General features: G+C 39.2%; 1 protein-coding gene across 1 annotated transcript in view; it reads left to right on the top strand.

The window, feature by feature from the left end:
• ALK (anaplastic lymphoma receptor tyrosine kinase) overlaps positions 1–13,318 on the top strand; it is a 307,709-nt gene that overhangs the window by 245,638 nt on the left and 48,753 nt on the right. The window contains exon 9 of the mRNA XM_017812959.1: positions 5,162–5,331. Within this exon, the coding sequence (XP_017668448.1) occupies positions 5,162–5,331 (170 nt within the window). The remainder of the gene's footprint in view (positions 1–5,161; positions 5,332–13,318) is intronic.

Below are 13,318 nucleotides of genomic sequence, written 5' to 3'. Positions count from 1 at the left end.
GTTTATAGATATAAGAATGTTTTCATCCTCTGTGGTTATTAATTCAGTTCTCTTTTCTATGCAGAAGCTTTGTATTTTTTTTAAAGTATGTAAGTCAATGATATAAATCATTCCTTGAGTGCATTCTGAGCCCCATGCTGACACCTGCAGAGTGTGTCTCCTTTTCTCCTCTATTCCTTGAGCTTTAAATAACTAAGAAGGGTACATGGTTTTAACATTGACTCTGACCATTTACGAGCATGAAAAATGCAATATAGATATGCCTCTAGCACAGCCTTTCATGTGTTTTATTTGGCAGAATGTTGTTAGCATCCTTTTTTATTTTAAAGTGTTGTTTTTAAAATCTGTACAGCTTATTCACTGTTATCTGTCTTCTCTTGCTTCCTTTGCCACTTGTCTTCTGTGTCATTGGTTCAGAGGATCTATACCAACTAAAATTTCTTGAAGACCTGGTCACTCCACAGTACTCTGACAGGAAAATTCTGAGGACTTTCTCTTTCTTTCTCTATTGTTGTTGTTTTTATTTTTCTGTTTGTCTGTTTTCTGAAATCAAGTAAGAAATAATGTGAGAATAAATATCAGGAGAATCTGTTCATATAAAATACAAGCTTCTCTTGCCTGCCTAAATATTTTAAAACTACAGATCAGATCACTTAATTATAATTTTATCCTTTATGCGAGGTTTTTGCTTGCACACCTGAGTCCTAAGCTAAAGCAGAAGTATCAGCAGACTATAGAAGAATCTGATTATGCACAGTTGTGGATCTGGCCAAACCCTGGAACAAGACCTTTTGGTCCTCTTTATTATTCATTAGAGTCCAAATCTGAATTGCTGAACAGTACTAATAGATGTCTTGCTTGTACTATTGTGTGTAACCATTTCTCATTTCTAGTAAGAAAAGAAATATTGTCAGTGTGATAAACTTCACATGTCAAACACAGCTCATATTCATGTACAAAGCTTACTGAGACTTGGCAAAGTTGTTTGCAGCTATTGTCTAATTCTGTGTAAATCATATTCCAACTTGCAGCTTCAGTTTCTCTTCAACAATGAGATGTTTTCCAAGCTTCTATAATGCCTTACATTTACTGGGTCAGTGCATTCACATCTGAATACAATTTCTGCTCTTTCCCATCACATGAAGAAGATGCAAGACAAGAGTAACAATTTTCAGGAGAATAAATGTCTGCATTTCAAGAACCTACAGTCCCTTGTCCAGCAAATTTTGAGCAATTCCTTTGAGAAAGTATCATGGAGGGGGAGCAAGGACTGGGGGCAAGAGAAATAAGTAATGTGCAGTCTCACAAGATGAAAGACCGTTTTGTGTTGAGGTGTGGGTAGCCAGATAGCCACAGTGAGATCCAACTGCTGTAGTTCCTTGGGAGAAGACTGCCTGTGGACTCTTCTCTGTCTTCTTAAAAATACCTTCCTCCAAGCCCTGTTTGAAGTATGTTCTTCTTTTCCCCTTTCTTTGTTTACTAACTTTTCCTGCCAGGTAGGACTGTAATACTAATAGTCAGGGTCATTGCCACTCGGAAAGGTCGGAAAAAGAAACAGCTCTCCAGGGTGTCACTGCGGAATGTTTTATTTATGCTGCTCTGAGTGCATGTCATTGGTCCTCAGTCAGACATCCCAGAGTTAGTTTATGCTGGAATGTTTCTAGCCATTAAAGTAGTCTCGTAGGTGTCAGCAGACCTGAACTTCACACAGAAGGTTCTTGGTATTTTATTTCCTTTTTTTGCATAGGGAAGTAAAATGCAAGTTTCAGTTCTCAAGTGGTCTTGAAATTATGGAGCTTGTGCTAGAAAATCTACGTTCCTTGTTTTTCTTCACCTGCCAAGCCCTGTTGATATTGATAAGGATTAGTTTTTTTGTTTTTTCTTTCTGGGAGGAGTTGAGTCGAGTCTCCTGTTTCTCAGTTCAGAAATTCCACCAACTCAGAGGCTAAGGGGATTCTCAGAAGGCAGCTTTCCAGATGGTGTTTGCAGTACAATGCATGTAGCCATCTGACCCGAGTTTTGCCTCAATATGCTGTGTATTTGCCATGGGCTTTCTCTCCCTTTAATTTTCCCCAGATCAGTTTAGAGCATTTCATTTACTGAGTCAGTGGGTTTGCATATGAACAGCTGATCAATGGCTCTGGTGGGTTCTAAAGCCAGAAAGCAAGGTGCCATTGAGCCACTGTCTACCTTCCATGCTTAATTAATTTCTCAGTGATGTTTCTAGTTTCTCAATATTTTGCTGCTAGTTTAACACAGAGGGAGATGTTTGATGCATAATGTTAGGGGTATTCCACCAACAGCCCAGATTTAGATTTTTCCAAATGTGCCACTGCTCTACTTGCAGGATGCACTGTGTGTGTAGTACCATCTGCCATCATTGATGCTGTATTCTGTAAAATGAATGCCAGCCCAATTCGGAAGTCTTTACTGTGGTATCCAGCTCATCATCTGCTCTGGTTCACTTCAGCAGGTGTGAAAAGACCTGGACTGCCCTGCTGTGGAGCTTAGAAACCATGGAAATCACAGCCAAAAATGCCCATTTGGACACAGTGCCAGTCGATTCACTCAGAGCCAGTTCATTAGAGTTTGCATATTGCACTTTGCCAATGAGCTGAACTCCCACATCTATTGCCAGCTACTTCTTTCCTTCAAACAGCTGACATGTGTGCAAAGGCATTCATTCCAATTCATCAATTGCTTCAGCTTTTGCTCTAGTGTTACATTTACAGCTATCAAATGCTCGCTCTTTCCTCACTTCTGACCATGTAGATGCTGCCTGTTACTGTCTGGCAGGTCTCCAGAAGAGACAGAGGTCTGAAAGCTGCTGCCTAGTAGGAGCTTCAGGGCTTTACCTCTCAAATTTTGAACTATCAAAATGGCACAGTGAAGTTGCTCCAACTCACCTGTATTAAAAATTTCACATACTGTGTTACACAGTGGAGTTAGCGTTAGAGTCCTAAAAGTACTTCACATGTGGACTCTCAGTAAGAGGAGTTGCCTTCCCTGGTATAGTTTGAGGTTTTTAAATTTCCACTGGCATTCCAAAGTTATTCAAACAAAAAGTTTAGTCCTGATCAGTTTTCTTGAAGGGAATTACTTTAGTGGATCTGAAAGGTATTTCAGTAGTACATAAGGGAGAGCAATTTTCAATTTATTTTCAGTAGCCTCACTTCATAGGCACTCGAAAATATAGAATGCTCGAAAAGTTCTTTCATCTTGATTGTCACCTGTTAGGAGTAGCCATGCAGGTACCAAGTTTGAAGGCGTCAGCCTCCTATGCCATGAACATTTGTCAGCAGCCTCTTCTACCAGCGTTGTTTCCAGTGAACCAGTTAGTGGGTATGAACTCAGCCCTCCTCAGCTGCCTCCTTGGCCATCGCTTTGTGTTGTATCAGAAAGGGTTCCTGACCATCCTGCTGGACTCTGCTTTTTCTCTCTGGTGTCTGCAAGGTGAAAATCCTCACATTTAATGCTATATTTTCCACTGTCTAACATCATGGATATAGACATGGGACTCTGTGAGTCCTTTCCCAGACTTGAGGTGAGAGTGAGCTGGTAGTCGGACTTGACCAGTGTCCAGACTTGACCTGAAGTGCTGTGGTCTGGAAGGTGCCTGTGATGATTTGCCAGTCAAAACCTTGCTCATCAATGATGTAACAAAATGAATTCACAGACCCAAAGTAGTATATCTGTTTTTACATTTATCAGTGCTTGGGTCACACAGTACAACAGACCCAGGAGTGATTCCAGGCAAGTGCAGTGATTTTTTGGACTGGAGAGAGAGAGAAGAGCCACATCTAGATTTTTTCAATCTCTGTCATATTTTTACAGTGTAAAGTCAGTGCTTTCTTTGTAGCTTTGGAGACAGGCAGATGAACTGAAGTGTTTCCCTAAATTCAGTATTAACAATTAATATAATGTATATCCAGAATTTTGTTCCAGCCATCCCGATATTGTGAGCATAAATTAGGAATAATAGCAATGCTTCTACCCTTTTGACCCCTAAATCTTGTTTGGCTGCCAGGACAAACGTACACTATGGGATAGGAATAGCAAGCAAAATTTAGTAGTTGCATTTTATGCTGAGAAGTGGATATGAATGTTCTGTACTATAAAGCAAGAAAGTCGGTAATTTTATCAGGTGTTCCTGTGTAAAAGCCTAATTCCTAACCTCCTGACTTTGGTGCTGGCTTTGAAGTGCTTAAAAATAGAGGGCTATTTTTTAATATGCATGGATCCTAGATACTGTGCTAGACACTTTCTTGTGTCCAAAACATCCATCATTAATGTAGATTTAATAAACTTGTTCTTTCAGCATTCTCACTTCTACGGGTTATTGAGATGAGACTTGGCTCTTGTATGTAATATATATATATATATTTTACATACGGTCTTTATCAACAAAGGGCTATTTCCTCTTCTTCTTCCCAAGAAATTTAGAAGATTTATTAGTATATATTCATATACTATGGATTGTGGAACTAGTCTGATGTGGAAGGAATTGTTTTTCTCTTTATATAATGAGGGAGAGAAAGACATAAAATGAGAAAACTACACAAAATAATTTTACATACAGGGATAAATGCATAAAAATGGATTCAATTACATTATCATAACAGAAATGTTAGAAAAATGGTTCCCCAAAGTATTTTAATTAATAAGAAAAAACCCAAATTATTGCTGAACTTTAATTAGAAAGTCAGTAGAAACTTCAATAGAAAGTAAAAACTGATTTTTTGTAAGGGTGTCTGGGGGATGAGGACGTGATTATTAGTGATGCAGCTCTTCTCCCTGTGTTTTTTGTTGTTGCTGTTGCAATATAAAGGTTTATTGCTGAAAATTTCATTAGTTTTAACTTGAATCTCTTAGGTGGTATCTTAGGGGAGTGTAGTCTTCGTACTGCAGACAACAGAGGTATGAGCTTATCCCTTTAAAATTAGACACGTATGTGAAAGCTCAACTTCACAAAAAAAGAGACCAGTAGTTCCAATGTTCAGTAGCATATACTGAGTATTACAGGCTTCCACATCTGTGGAGTTTTCTAAAAGGATTACATGAAAATGAGTGAGGGAGAATCGAATGAAAGAAGAATTGAGAATTTTGTTAACTTTCAAATAGTGTTTGTGATGGTTAATCTCATGTGTTCTGTTTCTTCTAGCTACGAATGTCATGGCTCATCCATGGTGTCTTGCTGGGAAATATATCCCTGGTGCTGGTCGAGAACAAGACAGGAAAGGAACAGAGCTGGACGTTCTGGCATTCCGATAACAGCGAAGGTTTGGGAATATGGCAGCAGACGATCTTACCTCTCCCAGATATACCGGATAGGTATGGGTCTTCTCTCATTCTCCTTGGTGATCAGTCATTTCATCACTAGCTACCTGGCAATGAAAACGGCCAACATAGCTCCTGGAAGCTGTTCCCTCAGGGAGAATTGCTTTGTCCCCGTGAGGTATCTTCTGTTAGATGCGGGGAATGAGAATACTGAGTATTTTGAGCCAAAGCACACAATTTTACAACTCCTGAATTGAAGTCTTGGTTCACAATGGGTCAATTGTTAGCCTACAGCAAGGCACTTAAACTCCTGTGTCTGCATTTCAGTGACTGGAAACCATTCACTTTGCTTACTGTTCTGTGTTGCATGTTTGATCCACTTACATGGTTTGGTAGAGTTGGATGTGAGCTCCACAGCTGATTTCTTTTTTCTGGGTATCAAACCCTCAGCGTTCAATGGTCTAGATCTCAGGATGAAAGAGGTGAGAGGAGAACCTGCTGTAAAATCTGACAAGGATCCATCTAAACACCTTTATGTTAGCTGTAGCTATCACCTTAATAAAGAGCTGTCTCAGTTACGGCTATATTCTGTCTTTAAGCATAAAGTTTATCTGGTAGCGCATGCTTAATCTGGTAGCATATGCTTATTTAGAGTGTTGGTTTAGCTGTTTCTTACAAGTCAGCTTTAAGGGAATATTCTTGTTAATTGTTTACTTTCTGTGTGTGCTCTGGCTTATACTGTTTCTAGAGAAGACACAGACATACTTCACCTCCAGCTGCCCTGGCCCTTAGGCTGCAAGATGCCTCTACAGTCTGTGTCATGAGCACTGGTGTCCTTTGTCTTTTTGGGAATCCGTGCCCTAGAAATAATGCATTTCATTAAGGCATAGTTTGCCTCTTAAGAACTTTGAACAAACATGGTATGAATATGTCTTTTATCTTACTGGCTCTTGGGGATGCACGTAGGCTGCAAATACAACAAGGACACTGCCAATGCTTCGGTCCTGAATGTATAATTAATATGTGTGCGTCAAAGATTTAAAAAATACCAGCATTAGGCTTATTGTGCAGTCACTGCTGAAGCACCATTTGTAAAAATACCTGGTTGCTTCATTCCCTTCAGCTGTGTTTCCTTTGAAGAATGGTATATTTTGCCATTATTATTTATGTGATTTATTTTCTAATGTTGCCAGGGGAATGTTTTGTACCTGAATTATTCTGTACCCTTGTAGTATTGCTTTCCTTTAAATTCTCTCTGGTTGCACAGTCGGGCAGAGAATACTTTGATCTTAGGAGCCAGGCTAGCAGTGGTTCATGTGGAATCACAGATTCAGCTGATAACACATGCTGACTATTATGTATAAGATGATGCTGACACCCTTACTTCCCTGTTACTTACAGAGAAAGACAAATGAGTTCCCTGAAGGAAGGGAGTTTGTTGGAGGTTAAGACATGAGCAAGGAAAACTTTGAAGTTTTGATGCCTCTTGAAAAGTTTTTGTCCCTATTTATTCACAGAAATTGCACTATTTTAATGAATTTTTCTTCTAAGATTGATGTAGTTGAAATCAATCCTTCCTGGGAAGAAAGAAATCTCCTGTGAGACTTGGAAATACTGCAGGCATCTTTCTCACCATCTCAAAACCTGTTTCTTAGGAAATCTGGGCTGATGTACAAATTAGGAAGGAATTCTATGGAAGTATACACCAAAATGGTACCAGTGAGATTCCAGAGTATAAATGAAGATAAATGACAGTTCTATTGAACAGTAAGAAGTACTTAATTGATGTGAACGCAATGCTGGTGCTGCTGAAGGCTTGCTGTGTCTGTCTTTTTCTAATTGGTTCCTGTCTCAGAAGCTGTGAGGGTCTGTGTTAGAAGAACCACAATATTGCAGATATTCCTACAGGAGGAGCTGAAAGTTTAAATCACCTTACAGAAGTAAAGCTCTTGAATAAGGCACACCAGTGCACCAGTTTCACACAAAATTAAAGCACATTCCATTGTGTTTGGGAAGCTGAATGGAAAGTGTTATTAATAACAAGATAATATGCTCTAAAACTGCTTAAAAGCATGCTTGCTTAAAAGCTGCTTAGACGTAATTTCCATGTTTGGCTTATAGCACTTCAAAGAATCATTAGGAAGACCTCCAAGAAATTAGATCAGCTCTATCTTTAGCAACAGACATTTCTTAAATGTTTGATATCCCTCAGGCTGTTGGGAGAAATTATATTTTGGCAGAAAATCACAGCTAAAACATTTCAGGTGAATTGGCAGTACCGGAAAGGAGGGAGGAGTAAGACAAAGAAGCTAAATTGGGACTGAGGAATATCAGATTTCTAGCATTGAATTCACCTGGCCAACCCTGGACTTAATTTCCAAGAGTATGATTAGCAGAGGACTGTCTTCTTTCCTTTCATTTGATCCTTACGAAAGCATCCGGTTGCAATTTCACCCTGTGTGGACTTGCAAGAAGCTGAAGTGCTTCTTGTAAGCTTGTAAACTTGACACTTCACATCTTCCTGAAGTTAACCTCTCCTTCCTTATTCTGGAAGATGTTGGCAGAACAGTCTTGAGAGTCGGCTCATGTGGTGTGTGGATTAACAGAGCTGTAGCCCAGTTCCAAATTCTCAATATCTTCTGTGCACGGGGGAGGAAGGGCAAAGGGCCTGGTGAAGGACAGGTCATCAAAGCAGCTACAATTAAGGAAGCCAGTTGTGTGCAAGAACTCCTTAAACTGTTGGATAAACAGGTTGTGCCTACCAGAGGCAAAAGTCAACATCCCCAGAGGTGCTGTATTTTACCTTGCCACTTAGACAGGCTCAGCTTGAACTAACAATCCTTGCTGTGATTCATTTAGCCCCTGTAGGGCCACCTACCCCTCTCTGAAGGACACATTATCTGCAAATCAAATAATCTTCACAGATTAGTGAAAACTAGAGAATTGGTAATTTTTAATTACTGGAATTCACACATTAGTGCAGTATGACAATATTTGGGTTGAGAGTAGTGTAGAGAACCTCGTTATTGTAAGCTTTGGAAAATTACTACTTGTTTTCCAGTGAAAAGTGATGAGTCTGTTGAGGATGGTTCTTTTTTAACTTTACAGAAAGGCAAGTAGGAAGCAGGCTTGGAAGCTCTGCTGTAGCTGGCAGTTTGGGCTTACTTTTTTATGTATTTGCTTTTAGTTAGTACATGTGAGCCTAAATTTTAGTAATGATATAGTTTTGGGAGTGTGACATCAAGAGCAAACAGAAGCTTGATGTAATGGAAGATGAGTGATTCGTGTAGCTAATAATTAGCCATGTTAGTTAAACAGTATGGTTAAGGTATATCACAAAGATAAAATACAAGCACCTACAACTCAGTGATTCTCTGGAGCTTACTGTAGGCTGATGCTCATTATCACCAACCCGCTTAGCAACTGTTTTTCTACACAGTGTGAAAGGTGGAAAAGGATTAACTCTAATAGGCTGAAGCCTGGCTGGAAAATTAATGCTTTAAGAAACAAATTTCAAATCTCTTGATTTTTGCTGCCTTGATGAATCTGAGGCCAGTTGTGTGGAGCAACATGTCAATTAAATATTCTGTGTGTACCTCTATACCACCTGGCTGAACTTGCCTGAAAGTGGACTCCACATGAGCCAGCCCAGCCCAGCTCAGGTCTTTTAAGACCTATATTCTCTACTAAACCTATCCTGTCCTTTAAAGATTTCCCTGTAACCTCTGTGAGAGAAACCTGCTAAGAATGGCTAGTATTAATAGCAACCTGTCCAACCTCAGCAAAGTCTTATGACAGAAGAAGATTGTATAGAAATATAAAGGGAATTTAAATGTGTTTAGTGGTTAGAAAGGTTTCCTTGGTCTCCTTTCTTCTTAATTTTTTTTTTTTTTTGGCATTACAAAGACTAAATTTGTAGGCAGTCTTAAGCAGAAGTGGCCAGGTGGGGGAAGGAGGAGTGAGAAGAGTTTACCTGAGGGCCTAAAAACTAAATTTTCAGTCATAAATAGCATCACCATTTGCCTTGTCACTGATAGCAAGGCTAGGGCCTGTGTCCTTCAAACAGGGCAGCATGTTCAGAAAGTAAAAAGCAATTTTCTCTTGGTCCCATTGTGCTCAGAGAGCTTCAAAATTATTTTCTTGCTGATGACCTTCTCCTGAACACAGACTGAGGAGTTTTATTATGTTGGAAAGGGAAAATATGACTTACCTGGAAGGCTAGGTAAAGAGGAGACCTTCCTGAAGAAGAAAGCAAAAAGGTCTACAGACTTTAGTTCCCTCAGAAGGTGATATTCTGTTGCAACAAGTCAGAATTCATGTCCAAATGATTGTACTTTCTGTTTCTTTAAACTGACCTCGTTACCTATTCTGGTCTTTCTGACTTGCTGGATTTTTACGAACTGCACTGGTTCTCATTAGGTTTTTTGTCTATATATTGATGAGGGATTCCCTTTCAGTCCATAGGACTTTGTTCTGTCTGGCTCCTTCAGCAGCTCTGGATTCAAAGGCAGCCAAAGCAGCTGGGGACATTCTCACTCATTGCTGCAGTAAAGTAAAGACAAGTAAAAAGAAACTGTCTCATATCATACCACTCTGCTGTTATCTCTGTCAGCTGTGACTAAGCACTCTTTTTGTCCAGTAGTTTTTCTTGCATTGCCCTGTCTGTCACACTCCTTTCACATTTTCTGTCTCATAAGTTTCTGGGCATGAGGTTTCCCAACAAGGAAGAAAAAGGAAAGGAAGGTTCTTGGCAACATTTTTCATCCAGAGGCCTGTTTATATCATGTTATTCCTAAACTTTCTTCCCATTCTTCTGTGAAGAAACAGGGACCCTCCATACAAGCTAGACATATGTCTCCCTACACATTAGTACCACATATATATTATTTGGTCACATCTACACCCAGATGTCTTTAGCCTCTTTTCTTACATCCATCCCACAAGCCTAGCCTGTGTTGCCTTGAGGTGGTCACACATTACTTTGTTAAAAACAGTGAGACTTAAACACCCATATCACTGCTTTTCTGCTCTCTAGGATTAACTCTGTCTGTCTGCTACCATCCTCCTCCTGAAATGGAGTTATTCTTCCAGTGACTGTTTTGTGCATCTGAAGAGGTGGTTTTGGTGACAGTGTGTGCAGAGCATCTGTGACAGATTTTGTACGTGCATGTATTCTGCATGATTGCCTTAAATAACATGTTTGAATCTCAACCTTTATTACTAGCTATTAAGTAACTTCCTGCATGGCAATTCTGTCACTGTAACTGAGTTGGTTAACATGCTTGTATTTCTCCAAATAATCTTGTTCCATCTAAATGTGTCTTTTATCCCAAATAGTAAGTATTCCTTTGTGAAGTGAGCTAACAATGCATCATTTGTAACAGAGAAGTTAATGGGAACCTGAATGTAATAAGGGTTAGTGACCTGAAACTTCTGCATTCTGTACGTACCTTGGTCTCAAGCAGGTTCAGCCGTAATTATTTTAGCTAGGTAGAGAGAGAAATCAGTTCCATCAGAGATAAACCATTACAAGTTATGAAATGAGGTCTGTACGTACAGACACGCTGTGTTCGTGTCACTGCATGGGGGATTGAGTACAGAGGAGATTAACGTTCAATCTTGGTTAATAATCCACGTCTTTATAATAAAAAGAAAAAAAATAATGATCATGAGCCTTTCTGAAATAATGGCATGAAGACAGCTGCCTGAGTCTGGCTAATAGAAACCTGAACTCTCTATATGAGCTAGGGACAGTATTTAGGTGGCATTCAGAGTAGTTGCTGAAGGGAGGGAGCTGCAAAATTTGCATAAAATCAGCTTCTGAGGTCTTCAATTCAAGAAGAATGTTTTTCACTTCCAGCCCAACAGAAGAGGATAGAATATATGCAAAAGTATTTTGAATACATGAACAAAAACATTTCTGTGCAATGAAGTCTTAAGGATAGGTGACATAGGCAAAAGAGTTTGTCCTCATGGAAACTATACCAATGTAGCTATAGATCTATCCTCATAATTTTAGTTCTGCATTTCCCTCTGTAAATAAGCCTCAGATATTTTGGGGGAACCAGTCTTCTGTTAGGATCAAGCCCAGAAGCTTTGATGTTATCCTGTTTCTGTCATGTTTAACTAAATAATATTAACCAAATAACTCAATATATTTAACCAAATGCTAGGTCCTACCTTTCAACTGTTCATCTAGATTCAAATTTCATGTATTGGGCCAAAGAAGCAAACCAAAAAAAGCTCATTTGGTGCCATTTCTTGTCTGTGACTCTGAAATATTTGATCAGCAGTCACCCTTGAGTGGTTTTTGAATTTATGTAAAACTTATATCCTTCAAACAGCTGAACCGATGTTCCCCAAAGAGGAGATTTGTATTATGGGAGTTTTGTCCACTTGGTACAACATTTCCTATTTGCTTCAAACAGATTTTTTTTTTAAAAATAGACCTTTGTATGCATTTGCTTTCACAGCTCAGCTAACACTCATCTCTACAGGATGTAAGTTGTGCTTTCCAATTGTCATACATGTAAGGAACCTTCTTCCTAGCTGTGCTCCAGGTCAATTAGGGTAAAAGAAGAAACAGTTAAGAATTAATTTCCACAGTCCACAAGTAATGATTTTTCTGATAACCAAGTTATTAAAGTGTTTTTTAGCAGCAATATTTTCATTCCGATGAAATATCTTAAAAACACAGACATATTTGATGAGGATTTGGATTCCATGTGAGGAAGTTGCTGGGGTATATTAAGCAAGAATCATGACAAACTTGCCAGCGCTAATTTTGCTGGTCCTGTATAATTGCCTTCAGGAACATTCTTTCATGGCTATTCCCTACAGCATCTGTGTTTGCAGTGAGTATGTCTGTGCAGTGCTGTGGACCGGTGTCCATGCTGTACAGGTGCCAGTTGAGGTACTGGGGGTGCAGTCAGCTCCCACTTTGATCTGTTCAAAAATACCAGCGAGGCATTGCCACCTCCAGCGTAGTAATGAGTCACTGCAATAACATGTGCTTCTGGTGTTTCAGTATCAGCTTCCACCTAAGTCAAAGGGAGTTGTTTCATTGATTTCAGGGATCAAACGGAAAGAAAAAAAAAAAGGAGGGGGCAAGGGAACGAGATTGTCTGTGGGGTTTTTTCCATCTCACTGATGTGTGACATTTCCATCTTCAGTTTTGATTAAATTTCCCTTAATTAGCCCATTAAGCTAAAATCACCAAAGCTAATGATTGAAATGTTGGTTAACTGATGATCTTGTTTCAATGGAATTTGAAAGACATCATATTTCTAAATTAATAGTGGCATTAAACTGGAGAAGATAAAATGATGAACTATTTGTTGCAGAAATGCTAGTCTCAAGAGAAGGTTTGTACTGAAACTGCATTTCTGTTAGGAAAAAATAAGATTAATAGACAACCAAAGCAGCACTGATGGTCCTAACAGTGTTTAGTATTTACACGATTTTTGTATTTTGGAAGGATTTCTGTCTTTTTTTTCATCCCTGGTGAACGTCTGGAAATTTCTTGAGTATTTTGGTCCCAGTGCTCCAGCAGGTGAAATCAGCAAGGCTCACTCTTAACTTGAATGAACTGTAAATAAAAGTAAAATGCAACCTATTGTATTCTGATCTGGGTATGTTATGTGGCATTCCCTTGAGCAACAGAAATACTGGTTTGTATCATGCCTTCAACTTCTTAGGAGCTGAACATTTGGTAGTTCTCATAAGAACAACCCTTTATTGTCTGAAGAGGCATGACATGAGAAGTGCATCAAAGCATAACATCTTGGGGCACGAACCTTAGGTTCTACCAAGGAAAATGCCTGAAGCTATTTTTAGAAGTGCTTCATTGCCTGGAGGTACAAAGAGAGTGCACAGTAGTCTTTGCAGAAGTATCTGTCTCTTCTTTTATGTTCCTTGAGCTAAAGTCTGCAGAAGTAGAGGGAAAAGCTGACAGATACGAACGGCTTATTTGTCTTGATAATTAATTTTCCAGCCTCAGTTTAACACCTTACGATCATAAATTCACATCAAAGTGTCCCTG

This window comes from Lepidothrix coronata, unplaced genomic scaffold, assembly GCF_001604755.1.
Source record: "Lepidothrix coronata isolate B3197 unplaced genomic scaffold, Lepidothrix_coronata-1.0 Scaffold38, whole genome shotgun sequence".
Classification (NCBI taxonomy): domain Eukaryota; kingdom Metazoa; phylum Chordata; class Aves; order Passeriformes; family Pipridae; genus Lepidothrix; species Lepidothrix coronata.
Note: the sequence above shows the minus strand (reverse complement) of the source record. Positions and strands in the feature narration are given on the sequence as shown.